Raw genomic sequence first — 16,265 nt, 5'->3', positions numbered from 1 at the left:
ATCCACCGTCAACCCTTTAAGTATCATTTGCCAGTCTATTCTAGCCAATTCACACCTCAAACCATCAAAGTTACCTTTCCTTAAGTTCAGGACCCGAGTTTCTGAATTAACTGTGTCACTCTCCATCCCAATACACTCTATGAACTCCTCCTCAAGGCTACCCTGACCAACTTGATTTGTCCAATCAATATGGAGGAAAAAAATCACCCATGATTATTGCTGTTCCCTTTTTACAAGCCCCCCACTATTTCCTGGTTTATGCTCCAACCAACAGAGTTTCTACTGTTAGGGGGCCTATAGACTACTGCCACCAGTGACTTTTTCCCCTTATTGTTCCTTATCTCCACCCAAACTGTTTCAGCACCCTTATCATTTGAGCCAATATCGTTTCTTACTATGAGATCTTTTATATGCACCTGAGTGGGCAGACAGAGCTTGTTTAGTTTGTTTTACAGTTTATTTAATCATAGAAATTCACGGCACGGAAGAAGGCCATTCGACCCATCGTATCTGAGCCGGCCGAAAAAGAGCTATCCAGACTAATCCCACTTTCCAGCTCTTTGTAGGTTACGCCACTTCAAGTGTATATATCCAAGTACTTTTTAAATGTGATGAGGGTTTCTGTCTACCACCCTTTCAGGTAATGAGTTCCAAACTCCCACCACTCTCGGGGTGAAAAAATTCTCCTCGACTCCCAAATCTATATATTTATAACACATTATTCTTGCAGATATTCAGGCAATTCAGGAGTCCATTTTTAAATATGTAAGAGATCGGTGAAGCTCTGTGAAGTGGTAGAAAGTATTACATGAGTCCTAAACTTTCTAAAACTTCCCTCGTATGAGTGCCTGCATCCCATGATGATGAGAGGTACATTGTACCATTTAAATGAAGTACCCTTGAAGACTAACAGAAGTATTTCTTGCAAGTAATGAGAGTTAACAGAGTGGTTTTGAGTAACAATGGTTCTTGAGTGCATGTAATTGTTTCCCTTTGCATAAGTAAGTTCCCCTGACACCCAGGTTCTGAGAAAAACAGTGAGTGAGGTAAGGAGGTGAGTGAAGGCTCTGTCAGCGGTATAGGATATGGATTAACAATAGAGCTTTGGCTTATCTTAACTACCCTTGTGAAATCTTTGAAGCTGTTCAGGTACCGTGTCAGTTTTTGAGATGGTGGAGGTTGCATCTACCTTTTCCGTACAGCCTGAGCAACCCTATTATGCATCCTACTCAGACTCCAATTGTCTTATGCTTCTGGTTCTCACTTCTACCAAAAGGACTTCCACAGGGACCCTTCCCATTGTTGACATTCCCGAGGCAGTTGCTGCTGTGTGTGTCATATTTCACACTCCTGCTCCTTTATTTGGCTGCAAGGTTTTTGTTGGTATAATACTGCATTTCCCTTCTGACCAGTGGCAGGAAACCTTGAGGAGTGGTAATACCGCTTCAAACCCACCTTGCACAACCAATAAGGATTCTAGGCTGAAAATGTGGCAGGTTAAACGAGGAGTCAAGTGTCCTCCACTGCTGCTCGTCCACCAATCAGAGGGAAATTTAGTTCAGTTTCATTCCCCTAACTCTCCTTGTCCATAAACAAACTTCCTCCTTGACCAGACTTGATTGATTCAGGATGATTCCCAATAGGTGCTCCATTATTCCAAAGTACTGAAATAAAATAAAGGGAGGACACATGACTGGTACAAGCTCAGCTCTTGAATCCAGGATCCGATTTAGTCCACGAGTCATGGAACCCTTTTGATAGCAAGTTACATAATAAATAGCATTAAACAGTGCTTTAATTATTAATACAAGGCTAAAGAATTGAGAATTAAAAATGTCGAAATCCACTGTATTTGTAGAGTTTATTGCTAATGTAAGAATAACTCCAAATGTAAAAAAGATCAGCTATTCTTCAAATACTGATCACCTCAGATTATATTTTGCCATGTTAATTTCTATTATATAATATCTATAATTATATATTTTAACATATTTGGTCAGTTTAGGTTAATTAATTCTACTAGATTTATGACAGCCACCTCTACCTTTCTCAACCCCTCCACTGTCTCTGATTTGTAGGTTGCTTGTCCGCCATCCATTACTGGATGAGCAGAAATTTCTTCCAGTTAAATATTGAGAAGACCAAAATCATTGTCTTCTGTCTCCGCAACAAACTCAGTTCCCTAGCCACCGGCTCCATCCTCCTGCTTGGCCACATGTGGCTGAACCAGACTGTTCGCAACCTATTTGACCCTGAGCTGAGCTTTCAACTCCATATTCTCTCTATCACCAAGACCGCCTACTCCCACCTCCATAATATAACCCGTCTCCACCCTTGCCTCAGCTCATCTGCTGCTGAAACCCTTGTCCATGCCTTTGTTACCTCCAGACTCGACAATTCCATTGCTCCCTTGGCCAGCATCCTATCTCCCACCTTCTGTAAACTTCAGCTCATCCGAAACACTGCTATCTGTATTCTAACTTGCACCAAGACCTGTTCATCCATCACCCCTGCGCTCACTGACCTATATTGGCTTCCAGTCCGGCAATGCCTCAAATTTTAAATTCTCATCCCTGTGTTCAAATCCCTCCATGGCCTCACTACACCCTATCTCTGTAACCACCTCCAGCCCGACAACTCTTCAAGATCTTTGCTCTCCTCCAAGTCTGGCTCTTGCACATCGCTGATTTCCATTGCCCCACCATTGGCGGCCTTGCCTTCAGCTGCCTAACCCCCAAGTTCTGGAATTCCCTCCATATACCTCTCCACCTGTCTACCTCTCTCCCCTCCTTTTAAGACACTCCTTAAACCCTCCCTCTTTGACCAAGCATCTTTTTATACGGCTCGGTGTCAATTTTTGGGGGATTACGTTCCTGTGAAGTGTCTTGGGTGTTTTACGATGTTAAAGGCGCTATAATGTAGAGTCATAGAATGGTTACAGCACAGAAGGAGGCCATTCGGCTCATCAAAGCCGTGCCATAGAAATGCAAATTAAACTGACCAGTTCTAACTGGAGAGTTTCTGCCTTGGTGTGAAAGCACTCTTGTAGCCCTGAGAAGAATAAGAACATGTTTTTATGCAGGGTCTATAATTCCGCTGACACTGAGTTGAAGGAGGTATCATGCCTACGGAGTGAGTTATGGGATAAGGAACGGAAACTAACGGATATTCGCCTGGAGGCTCTTAGTTCTGCTCACCAGCTGGAGCAATTACGAGAAGCCATGCATAATATGCAGGTATGTTTTATATTGTATATGGTAATAAAACGTACAAAAGCAGAGAGTTTGCTTGCCAGCAAATGTTGTCTCATTGAGTCAATCTTAATGCTTGTCTGGTTACTAAGTGCATTCAAAAGCAGTCAAAGTTTGCTGCAGATTTATTGTGACGTACAACAGCAACAAAGACATAATTGTGTGAGAACAGTTAGTATTCAGTAGCATTGTCAGGCCCGTGATTTCTAAGGTGGAAGCTTCTTGCATTTGACTTGCAGTTTGCCTTGCTGAAGGGCACATGTATCTGACAACAGCAGTAACTGCTCGATGGGGGGTTAAGCACTTACCTGCTTTTGGCAAGACTTGAAGGACATGCTGATAATTTCTACACTGAGCATCTGTGAATATCTTAGCCGTCTTTAGTTTTTGAGAGCCCGTATCGCTTTGCTAATGTCATTAGTCTAATTTTGCTTTTTCAAAGTTGCCCAACATTGACATTTTCCTTTGGATATTTCATAGACTTTTTCATTCATTTGAAGTAATATCTTGAAAGAAGTGTGTGTACTGAAAATTGATTGTTTTGAACTTTGAAAGAAATGGTTTTGTGATAGTCAGACTAAATTATTTGTAAAATTTGGATTGTAGCTTCACTCCCACATAGTTCTAATTTTTGCTATTAGGAGTACTTCTGAAAACAATAAGCAATTAAAATGTTTGATTTAGTATCAAACAATCATAGTTTGCACATGTACCAGATGGTGATTCACTGTGCATTGGATGGTAATAAATGCAGTGTAGGCATGTTATACTCATGAACATGTCGGAAATAATTGCCAGATTGAGACACTGCAGTAATGAGAAGTTACAATATTTCGAAAGGTTATATTCATAAGGTCCTGTTTTTCCTTAAATTATGTATGTAATTTAAAAAAACATAATTTATACAAACATGCCGCAAGGTATCCAGCCTCCCGATCAAGTCTCCCACCTTCAGTATGTCCCGAAGGTTGGTTCACAGAAAAATCCATCGAAAATAAAAACTGCATTCATTCCCACATTTAAAAGCTATTTTTAGACCCCTATCTACCACGCACAGCTTCTCAGCTGAGAGAACAGTTGGGCACATACAGGCGGTCCCTTCCAAGTGATCACTGGGAACATTGCAAGAGTGGGCCAAGATCAGATCGCCCTCTGGTTTTCTTTTCCTCCTTCCCATGAAGAAACACTTCTCCCTCACTCAGTACCTGACAGTCCAGATGGAATCGAGAACTTGCTGTGCAGAGAATTATTGTCACAAAGTTACACCCAGTTACTCTTTTAAGTTATTACGCCACTGGCCACACACTCAATGCAAAGTACAATTAGAGCTGCTTAATTTTTACACAAAGTAAGAATTAAGCTGAAATATGTCAATCTGGTTCTACTTATACTGATTTTGCTATAGCCACGAAATTTATAATCTGACTAATGTGTGAAACCTCTTTTTCTCGTGGTCTATAATAACATGAGTGTTATGCTTGAAACCAGATCACTGCTTGTATTGGCTTTTTATTTTTTTAAGTTGTGATGGTGTAACTGTGGATGGGAATTTACTTTTCCTGCCATTTTTCTTGTGTTATATTTTGTGAAGCAAAATTTCAAAGGATTTATTTGCTGTTCAAGTGGAACATAACCGGTTGGGGACTGATCTTTATGTTCATAATTATGTGACCACAACTAAACTGCGTGATCAGAATAATTAAGTGTGGTAGATTTTCATCTTTACCGTTCGGGTGGTGATCTGGTGGAATGGATTGCCTGCCTGCCCGCTATAAAACCCACCTGATTTCCATGCCATTAATTTCAGTGGAATTAAAATGCAGGCGGGTTCTACAGCGGTCAGGCATCCTACTCTGCCAGACCACTGCCCAAGTAGCAACGATGCTAAATCTACACCAGTAACTTTCTCAAAAGATTGGTGTAATCTTTCATTTGTGTGATATTTTGTTGCAAAACCCTTCATAAAAATATTTACTTCATCACAGTTTCTAGCTTAGATTTTGAGAGAGGATAAGTTATAATTTTTTTTAAACTACACTAACAGCATCTAAATATATTTTTCTGTAAAATATGAGACTGCACGTAGCCAATTGGATGCTAGTTCCAAACAAAGAATAATTTTGAATTACAGTTTTGATATTTTTAATACTTTATCAAAATGATAGAGATGTAGAAACTTCAGTCTGTTTTTGTTATGACTTGGATACTTTGCCAGTCATCCCAACACAAAATCGGAGGCAACTATGTTTATTAAATTACTGTTATCTTTTGTAGGTGGAAATTGAAACATTAAAACTGGAAAATGACCGTCTCAAAGCAGATACAGGTACTGGAGCTCCACAGGCTGTAACTTTATCGTCAGCCACTTCCTCTCCTCGGCGGTCATTAGGGCTCACCTTAGCTCATTCATTCAGTCTAAGTCTTACAGATTCTGTTGACCAAGGTAATAATAAATACACTTTGTACTGCATTCTCATGTTTGTCTTGAAAAGATTTTTGATACATAAAACAGAAAAGTCTCTGAAATCTACTGTCTTACAAGAGGAATTTGGTCAACTAGTATGTTGTTAAGATTGGCAGAACTGATTTCATATCGTGGTCATCACCTCTGGCATATTATGTGACCTAAACTGGCGGAGCTGAAAGCTCTTTTCCCCATCTCCCTCCCCCACAGTCGGCAGCTGTCGTCCCCCCATCTGCTATTACTGCACTTCTGCTTGGCCTCTCCCTTTTTATTCAGTCTTTCATTTGACTTACTCATGGTTAATCAGCCTGCTTGAAATCTGACATCAGACACTGATGGGAACCTGATCAGTTTCAAGCGCTCAATCATTTTACTTAACATTCAAGTCCCATGATTACCTGTTAGTTGGGAATCTCATAATATTTGCATATCATATCTCAAGGTGCTTCATGCATTGAATTATTTTGAAGTTCAGTGATTGTTGCTCTGCCGGCACATATGGGAGCCATTCTGCTCCAGAAAAAGCCCACAAACAGCCATGAGATACATAACTAGTTAATCTGTTTATTGGCAACATTGATTGAAGGAGGACTATTGGCGAGGACACTGATAGAGCATCCTGCACTTCTTTGAATAATGCAATAGGATGCATAAGGGTCGATTTTCCTACATCAGCACCCAGGTGCGCCAGATCACATGGGCGCAGCATTTATTCGAACATTGAATGGGTCGTAGCACACACCTGTAAAGGATCCCATCAAATCCTCCATTTGAATTAATGGAGGAAATGTGTATGAGTACCTTCACAGGCCAGTACTCCGACCCACCTAATTCTCCAATATTCACTACCCAAACGATCCTGTGCGCCTGTTTGTGGATCCTGGGAAATTTCCCCTTCAGTTGTCCACATGTAACAAGCGGATATGGCTTCAGTTTAATGTCTCATCCACAAGGCGTTTGTTATCTCCGTTGAAGAGAGAAAGAGGAGAAAGAAGCTGCATTCATATAGTCCTTTATCAAATCTCTTAGGATGGCCCAAAGTACTTCATACATAGAATTAATTTCTTTGAAGTGCATTTACTGTTGCTATGTAGGAATTGTGTCATTTCACAACTTCTCAGTCGCTAGAGGGAACAGCTATCATTAAACCTGGCCTGATCTTGGCTGACTCTTCATGCTTCAATTCTACTTCCTGTTGGTTGAAAGATGAGATGCTAGGAATAGAGTAACCCATAATGCAGGCCTTTAGGTCCCTAACTTGGAATTACTGAGTGTGGTAGATGTCCTAAAAATGGAAACTACTTTTTTTTAGCGAGAGAAAGAGAAGAGATATTTATAACAAAATTCTGCTGGGCTTCACTAACTCAATGGATTCCAGCCTGACTGAAGCTGTTATTACACTACCACTTTCACATTAATGCAAAGTGGTTTTGGTATGCATTAAGGTAAAAGTGGCAGTATAACTGATGTTGGGTCAAAATCTGACTCCCAGATCCAATAAATCCAAGTGATTTGAGACCTCTTCTAGAAAGTTGCTTTGACACAGGTGGAGTATAACTCCAGTCCAGTCTCAAGTTATGTTTACAAGTGTTATGGGAAATTGGGTCTCCTGGCACTACAATAACTTGGTATTGAATCTTTTTAATGTTGTTGGAAAGGAAACCGTGCTACCCATACACTCATAGCATTAAGAATAGCCACCGGGTGGACTTGCACATGCGTGTGGAGAACTCCCTCCTGGGAGGCAGATTCCAAGTAGCAGGCAAGCACAACCGATGATAAAAGTCGGATGCTGTCAGCTGCACCTTGCTCTCGGGTTTTGCCATTCTCGAATCGGTAGTGAATGACAATTAATAGAATAACACAAATTTCAGGTAGAGATGAATTTTATAGTGTAAAAATAAACATAAAAAGGCAAAAAATAGAAGAGAAGGAAATGGTAATCAAAGGCAAAAGAACAAAGTAGAATTGAAGAAAGCATAAAGGTATCAACATTGAAATATCTTGTACAAATAAAATCAGACTCCAATGAACCCCAGTAATGACAGAATCAGTCAGCAAGAGCAAAAACATTTTTAATGCCATGAATAATATATATGCATATGTATATAATAAGATTTAAGATAACACTTATATAAAAATCTTTAGTATAAATTGTACACTGATAAATATTTGCAGTAGGGGGTAGATTTTAGTCTTTATTACTTGGGTGTAAAATATTACTTGGTTGGAGCACAGACAGAAATACAGGCGGAAAGGATTGCACACCCACAACAGAGCCTGCCTGATTTTCCTCCCAACTAAATAAGTGGATGGAAGATCCTGCAGGCTATGTTAAGGCCAAGCTTTCCTCCCGACTCGATTTTCCTCTTTGTGCTGATCCCAGGCTATGCTTCATGCCCAGGCAATAAAGACAAAAATCTGCTTCTAGGATTTAATTTGTGTGCAATTCTGCACCTCCACTCCACCCACCCCGCCTCAATCATTCAAATGTAAACTTGCCGAATGTTTAAGTGTTTGCTGTTAGAAATATAAAGAGTGTAGATAAGACATCTTGGGGCCGAAATTGCCCCTTCTGAATGGCCGTGAACTCTCCGCGGAGGGGCCACCATTTTGGAAATTGCCCTACCTCGGGTTTGGAGCAATGTCCAGGATCACTCCGCTTGTTTTCCCGCCGCGGCGTGCACGTGCCGACTCCTTCCTGACTGGTGGGGACCCCCTTGCGAAATTGCCCCACGGGAACGACCCCATCTCAGCTTGGTACCCCCGACAGCTTTTGCTCTTGGTACACTCTCTGTGCCGCCATGTTAATTTTGTTTGTCAGCCGACTGCCAGGTCGGGCCGGCAGTTATGAGTGTGGGTTCGGCTGGGCCTCCAACAGGCACCTGCCTCCACCCCCGCCCTCCCCCCCCCTCTTAGGTGCCAGGCCACTGGCCTGGCTAAAATCCTCCCTTGTGGCCCAATGTTTGCCACTAAAGTGGCTGCAGAGGTTCACAGTGGTCCTCCCCTTAACTGAAGGGGAGAGACATGTAACGCGCCAGCGCGATGACCGACAGCCTCGGCTATTCTTCCCCGCTGTTTACGGGCACTCTGCTCCGCCCCCATCTCCACCCCCGTGATGAGGCCACTTCCACCCGGCTCGCAAAAAATCCCAGAAGAGCTGAATTTCGACGATTAGGCCGCCCTAATGCATGGGCGGCCAGAACACATCGAAAAGGTAGGTGCGCCTCGTTTCCGGCGGTGTGCAATTTTGGCCCCCTTAATTTATATATGAATCACCTAATGTTACAAATGAAACCATTTGTTTTGGTGTTTTGGGATATGGAAACTAGCCTTTCTGTAAATGCTCATGCAGCAACATTTCATGGTATTGTTCTGGTTTTATGTATCAAAAATCATTTAGAGTGGACATTGATTTGTGCAACCCTACAGAGCTCTTAGCACGCCCAGTAAAAGGTATGGGGTCTGCAGAACAGAATGGGATTCGGCCATGTGGCTCATATGGAGAAAAACACCAACACATACTTGATGGAGTTAAAGACTTATTTCTGTGCTGTAACATTCTGTGACTCCATATAATCATAACCACAGTTGACTTGATTCTATATTTACTACAGTGCAAATAAATTGTGTTAGATGTTTTGGTGCAAATGGATCGAGCACAATCCAAAATAAGTATGCAGCGTTGGTGAAAATTGGCATTTCTGCAAAATAGGGCATCCATTTAAATTTGGTGTGTTTCACTGCTATTTGTGGCATCAACAAAACCTCATATTTTTAGTGGTGTGACAAATGCCTTTTACCGAGAACTCTGTAAAATGCTAGTTTTGATGGAGTGGCCACTATGTTGGTTTCTTTGTATGTTGTACTTTTATTTTTCTTTACACACCTGATTCTATCTCATTAAATACATGTAAGGAATACCAATGTAAAGCAAAATGGCCCAACCTTTCCTGGTGCTGAGTAATGGAGCTGGTGACGATAGTAGATGTGCGTTGAAGTGTGTAAATTTGCATTTAGTTACAGAGGGAGTGAAATTATTTTCTTTACTGATTTTAGTAAAAAAAGTAGATGTATGTATAATTCACTTTATTTACACATCTATTATAATTAAAATGCCAAATAGAGTCAGTTCACCTCCATTGTCGCACATCATCATCATCATCATCATAGAAACATAGAAAAATAGAAAATAGGAGCAGTAGTAGGTGATTCGGCCCTTCGAGTCTGCACCGCCATTCAATATAATCATGGCTGATCCTCTATTTCAACACCATATTCCTGCTTTTTCGCCATACCCCTTGATGTCTTTTGTGTCTAGAAATCTAAAATAACCTCGCAGTTCTGGTATCGTCCGTGTAAATCTTTTTTGCACCCTCTCCACTGCCTCTATATTCTTTTTATAATATTAGTGGAACCCAAGGTGAATAAATCACTGGGTCCCAAGGACATGCACCCAACCTGTTGAAAGAAGGAAGAGAGGAGAATGCAAAGGCTCTAGCCAAGTCGGTCAATGTTCTTGAAATAGGCAAATTGTGATGTGGAGAGCAACAGATTTAACATCCATGTCCAAAAAGGAGAGCCGTGCAGATTCATCATAAGCAGTCCCTCGGAATCGAGGAAGACTTTCTTCCACTCTTAGAATGAGTCCTTAGGTGGCTGAATAGTCCAATACGAGAGCCACAGTCCCTGTCACAGGTGGGACAGACAGTCGTTGAGGGTAAGGGAGGGTGGGACAGGTTTGCCGCACATTCTTTCTGCTGCCTGCACTTGATTTGCATGCACTCAGCGATGAGTGTCGCACAATGCATTATAGAACAACAAATGCACACTTAAGCTTATTGTCAGTGTTTGTGTCAGCATAAATGCGACAGAAAAGATTTGTCCCTGTCTTAGTGTCCATTGTGAACTTTTACTCCACAGTCTATGTCTGCTTCCTAGTGTTAGCAGTCCAGTAAAATTGTATTTTAACACTTAGTTATCTGACTTTTCAATATCAGATAAAACCCCACATAACATACCTAGTTATCTTAATTAGTGATGCAATGTGAATTTTTTATTAAGGCAACCAGTTATGGACAATTTCAGTCTAGTTTAAGAAATTACTTTTATCTGACTTTAGTGATGCTTATCCTTCTGTGGCATGAATGTTTCTTATCCCTACATATGAATAAGATACATAATTTGGTGTTGCATGAAAATGATGGTACAGATGTGGTCCCATTAGTTAAATTCAGGTTTATAGTAATACTATTTTTCTCTGTTTCTGATTCAGATGTATCCCCAATGGATGGGGTGACCAGTTCATCCCTGAAAGAAGAAAGAAATGTTAGAATTGTGGTCCTTCTGACTGAAGAGCAGATTTGTAATGAAGTAAGATGCATATTAATATAGACATAATTTGGAATCTACAATACAATGAAAATGAATTGACCAAGGTTTCCCCAGTCAAGACTATGAATAGCTGAATCCATACAGGCAGAATGATCTTTGGTTATGATCCCTGGTCCTGTGTTGAAGTAGTTGAATGCATTATAGGTAGCAGTGAGAGCACTAGTGTTGACTTCTGTACTCTTGTGTTAAGAAGGGGAAAGTCAGCTAATGTTCCTGCTCCCAATTGCTATCAGCAAGTGCACACATTTTGATGTCAGATGAATCTGGCTCAGCTGTCGTGACCCCTGTGCTCAAATAGTTTTCCAATGCTCGCCATGTATCATAAAAATCAGAAAATCGCCATGGCAATATTTCCATGCATGCTGGTGCTGGGGGAAGATTGGGAAAAATTACCCTATGATCTTAGCTCCCACTTGACGTATTGCCACTTGGGTGATGTAGCGTAGGGTGACCAGCGTCTGGGGAACTGTATCCCAGTTAATATCGTCAGACAACGAGAGGGGGGGGGGGTGCAATAGGGGAAAATATTGGCAGAAAAAGAAAAGGAATGGACAAAAAAGTAATTGACCCATGTTTCTATTTTAATGTGTTATTTAAAGCAAAACCTCGATCATCTTTTCTGTATTGTCCATTATCCACAAGGATTTTGATGTATAATGGGAGATCAATGGGAATTAGGAGTAGCAGAATTGTTTTTTTTTAAACTATGGTCCTTCCGCCAGCAAGATTAGCTGGCAGTACAGTAGCTGAACAGTAGGCTGATCTGATCTGATCAGCTCATAATTTTCCCACCACGCCTGGCCGCAGATTCAACAGAGCTGGAAAAAGAGCTCCCTGATGGGAACTATTGTCCCCCCAAATGACAATCAATCAGTAATATGCACTCAACTCACCTGCAGTGATCCCATCAACTGTCTCTGGTCTTAAAGTGCTTGCAATGCAGGACTTACCTATTTAATGCCTTTGGTACTCACCTCTTTAGATGAGAGAAGGTTGCTGGCATCTCTTGGATCTCTGGCGGTTTCAGTGGCTGCAGTTGGAGGCAGGTACATGGGAAAGGCAGTAGATTAGCTGATTGATTAGCTGTTCGAACAAGAGCTAAATTTGCTGGCAGGAGTAATGGAGATGAGCATTGCTAGAGAAGATTAAGAAGGGACTATGGGGAGAGACAGAGTAAGCCAAGTTTATACAACCTGTCATCATCATGTAATCCTTTTAAGCCCTGATATAATTCTGGTGAATCTACACTATAATGCCAAAATATTCTTCCTGAGGTGCTGTTACCAACATTGAACGAGTATTCCAAGTGGGGTGTGAGCGAAGGTCTGTACAACTGAAGCATAGCTTCCTCCATTTTGTATTACAGCCCTGTGAGATAACAGCCAACATTCCATTATCCTTTCTGATTATTTTTTGTACCTGTGCATTGGCTTTTAATGATTGGTGTACATGGACACCCAAATCCCTTTGTTCCTGCACAGTTCCTAGTTTCTCATTATTAAGAAAATATTTTGATTTGCTTATTTTGATCTACACTTGTATCATTTTCACATTGGACTAGCCACACTAAAATAGAAAACTTAATTGGGTTAAAGCAACACACAAACTTTTTTTTCCGGCTAATCAGGCAAGAAGCCTTGTTGCAGTTTTACCTCATTCCAACAAAAAGTGAAAGGTGAAACAGCCTGGCACAGATTTACCAGAATAAAACTAATAAGAACTTATTGAACAAGTTATGTAGTTGACACACCCCATGTGAGATTATTACAAAGTAAGACAATGGGCGGGATTTTCCCGTTGCTGTGTGTGGGTTTGGAGCTTGGACTGGCTGTAAGAATGTCAGAGAATAGGCAGCGCATCGGGAACCTACCGTCATCCTGCCTCCTCGCTCCTTTAACTTGAGAAAGTTCCCCAACTGCCACGGACCCGATCGGTAGAGGCGGGCGATCTACACAACTCATTTAACTGCTTGTTATCAGACACTTAAGAGGGTTTTTAACTGCAGCTTTTGAATTTAATGACATGAACACAAGAAGCACGCAGCTCGGGAACCTCGGCTGTGAAGGGGAGGTGGAAACTCAGTGGCCATTGTGCAAGGGCATTAATTGACAGCTGGGAATACCACATAAATACACATACCTTGCACCTCACTCGTTGCCGAAGGGAAAGGTTCTTGCTGACTCCATTTGATGCACAGATTTAGGATTCTGGAGCTTGCAGGTCATTTCTCCAACCTCGAAAGCCACTCTCAGCACATTGATAGTCAGTATTAGAACATTGAGGGATTGGCCCTCTGATCGCTACTTGACCTGCCATCTATGACATCAGCATGCCACGTGCCGCTTATACTGTCTCACCTTGATCCTCCGAATCAGACCAAGGTGAGCACCACCACCAGCCACACCAGCAGGACCAGGAATCACAACACCAACCTTCTCCTCAATGACCTGATGCTCCACAGGAGAGAGGGGGTCAGTTCAGGCTGCACCATGCCAGAAGCGATACCCCTAACACAGGCAGAGAATGAGCTTCCTCAACAAGACTGAGCAGCAGTGCTTCAGGAGGCTGCGCCAGGTTGTCGCAGACATTTGGAGCTTGTTGGAACAAGACCTGCTGCCCAGAGATCTTGGTGGCCTCTCCTTACCAGTAACTGTGAAAGTCACCACCCTAAACTTCTTTGCCTCAGGCTACTTCCAGGGATCTGCAGCAGACATTTGCGAGATCTCAGTCGACCGCCCACAGATGTAACATCCAGGTGACCAATTCCATGTTTCACAAGTCAGCCAATTATATCAAGGTTGCCACTGATGAAACCAGTATTACTGAGTGTGCGCTCGGCTTTGCAGCTTTGGCTAGCTTCCCACAGGTGCAGGGTGTCATCGACTGCACACATATGGCCATGAAGGCTCCCCATCATCACCCATAGTGTTTGTGAACCACAAAGCCTTCCACTCCCTCAATGTGCAGCTTGTCTGCAACCAAAAAAGATGCTTATGCATGTGTGCGCCAGATTCCCTGGCAGTTGCCATGACTCTTTCGTGCTGCACCAGTTCACCCTCCCTCAGCACTTCGCACCTTCAAACAAACTTACTAGCTGGCTGCTTGGGGACAAAGGCTATCCACTGAAGACATGGTTCATGACGCCCCTGAGGAGGCCAAGTAATGAGGCCGAGAAGCATGATAATGAGAGCCATATCAGAAGTGTCATAGAACAAGCAATTGGCATGCAGAAGATGCGCTTCAGATGCCTTGACCGATCTGGAGGAGCCCTTCAGTATGCACCAGCCAAGGTTTCCAGAATCATCGCCGTCTGCTACGCACTGCACAACAAACTGCAGCAGCGAGGATTGGAGCTGCAGGAGGAGCAAGTTGCAGAGCACAGAGGAGGACGACGAACAGGAGGACGAGGAACCCGAGATGCAGATGGCACCAGCAGCAGCACACATTGCTGCCCGGGATGGCCTCATTATGACCAGATTTACTTAACTTGCGCTTTGAGAAGAGCCCCCACTTCCATGTCCTCTCGTGCCATCATCCCTCTCACGGGTCACCGCACTTCCCTGCTAGCAAGGAGCTGGTGAGCACCTTGCTGCACAGCAGTGGGACGATGAAGGCCCAAGTCAACGGTTACATCCCTCCAAGAGAGGAGGTCTATGAGCACCTGCCATCTGTTGTCCATAACTAGCATGTGCTCATGTGACTGCCGCATTTACTGCTCTGTACAGGTGGTCATCCTTTCCATGGAGGAGTACATCGCCGCTATCGCCTGCGACATGGTGGTGCTCATGTTGGAGATGGACTCCTCCATTCTCTGAACATTTGCAGACATCGTGGCTGTAAAAGATGCCAGACCCTCATGCAATTGTTGCTGCCCCTCCAAGATCACTGTTTTTCTCGATGGTCCCCGAGGCTTAGCATCCGCCTGCAGCTCAGCAGAGCTTAGAGCGTCCTGCGCCCTCTGGTGAGGAATCTCCATTGCTGTCCATGTTCACTCCACCTGCTCTTTCTCACTTGTGAATTGTGAGACACCGGGTGACCACTCTACTCCAGTACCAGAGCAGTTACTCACTGGCGCAAAGGACCCACCGACGTGTGAGTAACCGCGCTTGTGCTGGCTATGCTTGGGTCTGGTAATGGTGCAGCCTCAGAGGTTGGAGGCTCCTTTGAGGAGTCGTCTTCCTCCCCCAGCTGGACAGTGGGTGGGGGATAGTTGTGGGACCTGTGGGAGAGTAAAGAGATGAATTAGAAATATTATGATAAGAATGGGTAATTTTACCATTATGCACATGATGACATTTCATTGGCTGCTAACATCAGTCACCATATGCCATGTAACTTTGAGATATGATCCTGTCACCAGGTTGCTGGGATGACCCCCTCTCTCCACCTTCCACCACCAGCGTCTCTCGAGCTACTGAAATTTCCATAGCCGCTGCCTCTGCTGCTATAAGATGTGCGATTACTTTATTGGAGGGCCACCTCCGGTTCTCTCCCTCTCTCTCTGTTGTGGACTCTCTTCTCCTGCAATGAGGGAAAGAAGAGAAATTTGACTGAGAGTGATGGAATGAGTGTAAGGAATGGATGGGTTATATCTGTAGAGGGTGACTGTGAGGGAGTGGGGTGCCAATGCCAGATGGCCTCCTTCTGTGGTGTTACTTGCTTTGATTGCATTAGGATGAGTGTGAGGGGTGGTTAGTCAGATGGGGATGTGAGTATGTAGATAGATAGAGAGAGAGGGATGGGTGGACCTGGAAGGTAGGTTGGTATGACGAATGATGTGCAGGAGTATGCTTGGGAAGGTTACTGATGGGGATGTGGTGACTGGCACTTCAGGATGAGGGAGAGTGTGGCGTTGCACTCACCTTTCCTGACATGAGATAATTGAAGCGCTTCCTGCACTCTATCCAGGTCCTCCTCACCACATCCCTGCTGCTGACGCCCTTGGCGACAACCAGTCAGGTTCTTTTTGTTTCTTGTGAAGGTCTCCTTTACCTAGCAGCAGGAAAGAGGATCTCCTTGTTTGCTCCGACAGCCTCCAACAGAGTATGCAGAGATGAATCAGAGAAGCATGGGGCAGCCCTTTGCCTTTGGCTGTCCATCCTTCCAAATGTATCATCATCATAGGCAGTCCCTCGGGATCGAGGAAGACTTGCTTC

At 43.2% G+C, this 16,265-nt stretch overlaps 1 protein-coding gene across 1 annotated transcript in view; it reads left to right on the top strand.

Moving 5' to 3' along the window:
* LOC139227842 (neuron navigator 1-like) overlaps positions 1 to 16,265 on the top strand; it is a 629,647-nt gene that overhangs the window by 555,956 nt on the left and 57,426 nt on the right. Inside the window, exons 21-23 of the mRNA XM_070858918.1 lie at positions 3,083 to 3,236; positions 5,526 to 5,694; positions 10,991 to 11,088. Of these exons, the coding sequence (XP_070715019.1) occupies positions 3,083 to 3,236; positions 5,526 to 5,694; positions 10,991 to 11,088 (421 nt within the window). The remainder of the gene's footprint in view (positions 1 to 3,082; positions 3,237 to 5,525; positions 5,695 to 10,990; positions 11,089 to 16,265) is intronic.

The sequence above is a fragment of the Pristiophorus japonicus genome, chromosome 17 (genome assembly GCF_044704955.1).
Source record: "Pristiophorus japonicus isolate sPriJap1 chromosome 17, sPriJap1.hap1, whole genome shotgun sequence".
Lineage (NCBI taxonomy): Eukaryota > Metazoa > Chordata > Chondrichthyes > Pristiophoridae > Pristiophorus > Pristiophorus japonicus.
This window is presented reverse-complemented; position numbering and strand designations above follow the sequence as displayed.